The sequence below is a fragment of the Antrostomus carolinensis genome, unplaced genomic scaffold (assembly GCF_000700745.2).
Source record: "Antrostomus carolinensis isolate BGI_N321 unplaced genomic scaffold, ASM70074v2 scaffold32368, whole genome shotgun sequence".
In the NCBI taxonomy this organism is placed as follows: domain Eukaryota; kingdom Metazoa; phylum Chordata; class Aves; order Caprimulgiformes; family Caprimulgidae; genus Antrostomus; species Antrostomus carolinensis.
Genome location: NW_010332861.1, coordinates 1,834 through 2,885, shown reverse-complemented (window position 1 = coordinate 2,885; position 1,052 = coordinate 1,834). Strand labels below are relative to the sequence as shown.

General features: G+C 64.9%; 1 protein-coding gene across 1 annotated transcript in view; it reads left to right on the top strand.

Annotated features, from left to right (window-relative positions):
* Positions 1-4: 4 nt before the first annotated feature.
* The window catches only part of LOC104529380 (adenomatous polyposis coli protein 2), a gene marked incomplete at both ends in the record, with an annotated part of 2,869 nt that continues 1,821 nt past the window's right edge, over positions 5-1,052 (top strand). Inside the window, 2 exons of the mRNA XM_029086405.1 lie at positions 5-51; positions 136-1,050. Coding sequence (XP_028942238.1) covers positions 5-51; positions 136-1,050 — 962 coding nt within the window. The remainder of the gene's footprint in view (positions 52-135; positions 1,051-1,052) is intronic.

Below are 1,052 nucleotides of genomic sequence, written 5' to 3'. Positions count from 1 at the left end.
TGGCATCCTCAGGAACGTCTCCAGCCTGGTTGCCACGCGGGAGGATTACAGGTGAGGGTCACCATGGGGTGGGGACGGTGCCGGGGAGGGGGACAGGGACTGTTCTGATGACCGGGGGTCCCTCCTGTCCCACAGGCAGGTGCTCCGGGACCACAACTGCCTGCAGACGCTGCTGCAGCACCTGCGCTCGCACAGCCTGACCATCGTCAGCAACGCCTGCGGCACCCTCTGGAACCTGTCAGCCCGCAGCCCCCGCGACCAGGAGCTGCTCTGGGACCTGGGGGCGGTCAGCATGCTGCGCAACCTCATCCACTCCAAGCACAAGATGATCGCCATGGGCAGCGCGGCCGCGCTCCGCAACCTCCTCACCAACCGGCCCCCCAAGTACAAGGACACGGCCGTCGTCTCGCCGGGCTCCTGCATGCCCTCCCTCTACATGCGCAAGCAGAAGGCGCTGGAGGCTGAGCTGGATGCCAAGCACTTGGCTGAGACCTTTGACACCATGGAGAAGCAGAGTCTGAAGACCCAGAGTGCCAAGAAGCCAACGCGGCACATGGAGAGCCTGGTGAAGGACTACGCCTCTGACTCCGGCTGCTTCGACGATGATGAGGTGCCCAATGTCTCCCCGGGTGTGGAGCCAGCCAGTGCCTCCGTCCTCTCCATGTTCCTCAACTCCTCCTTCCTCCAAGGGCAGGCGCTGCCCCGGGCGCTGGCGCAGAGGCGATGCCCGGAGCCGGAGAAGGATGGCAGCAGCAAGCCCACTGAGCCCAAGAAGCTGCCGCTGCCGGAGGACGACGTCTCGCTGGCTGCTGAGAAGTTGGCCAACAAGATCTCCAGTACGGTGGCCAAGATTGACAAGCTGGTGGAGGACATCTCCACCATGCACACCTCCTCAGATGACAGCTTCAGCCTCAGCTCGGAGGACCACTGCCTGGACTGGCAGTATGGCCCCGAGGAGGTGCACGAGGCGCGTGCCCAGTCCTGCTCGCCGTGTCGCCTCTCGGACGCTGGTGGCTTTGCCAAGAGGGAGAGCCTGAGCCCGGCTCACACGC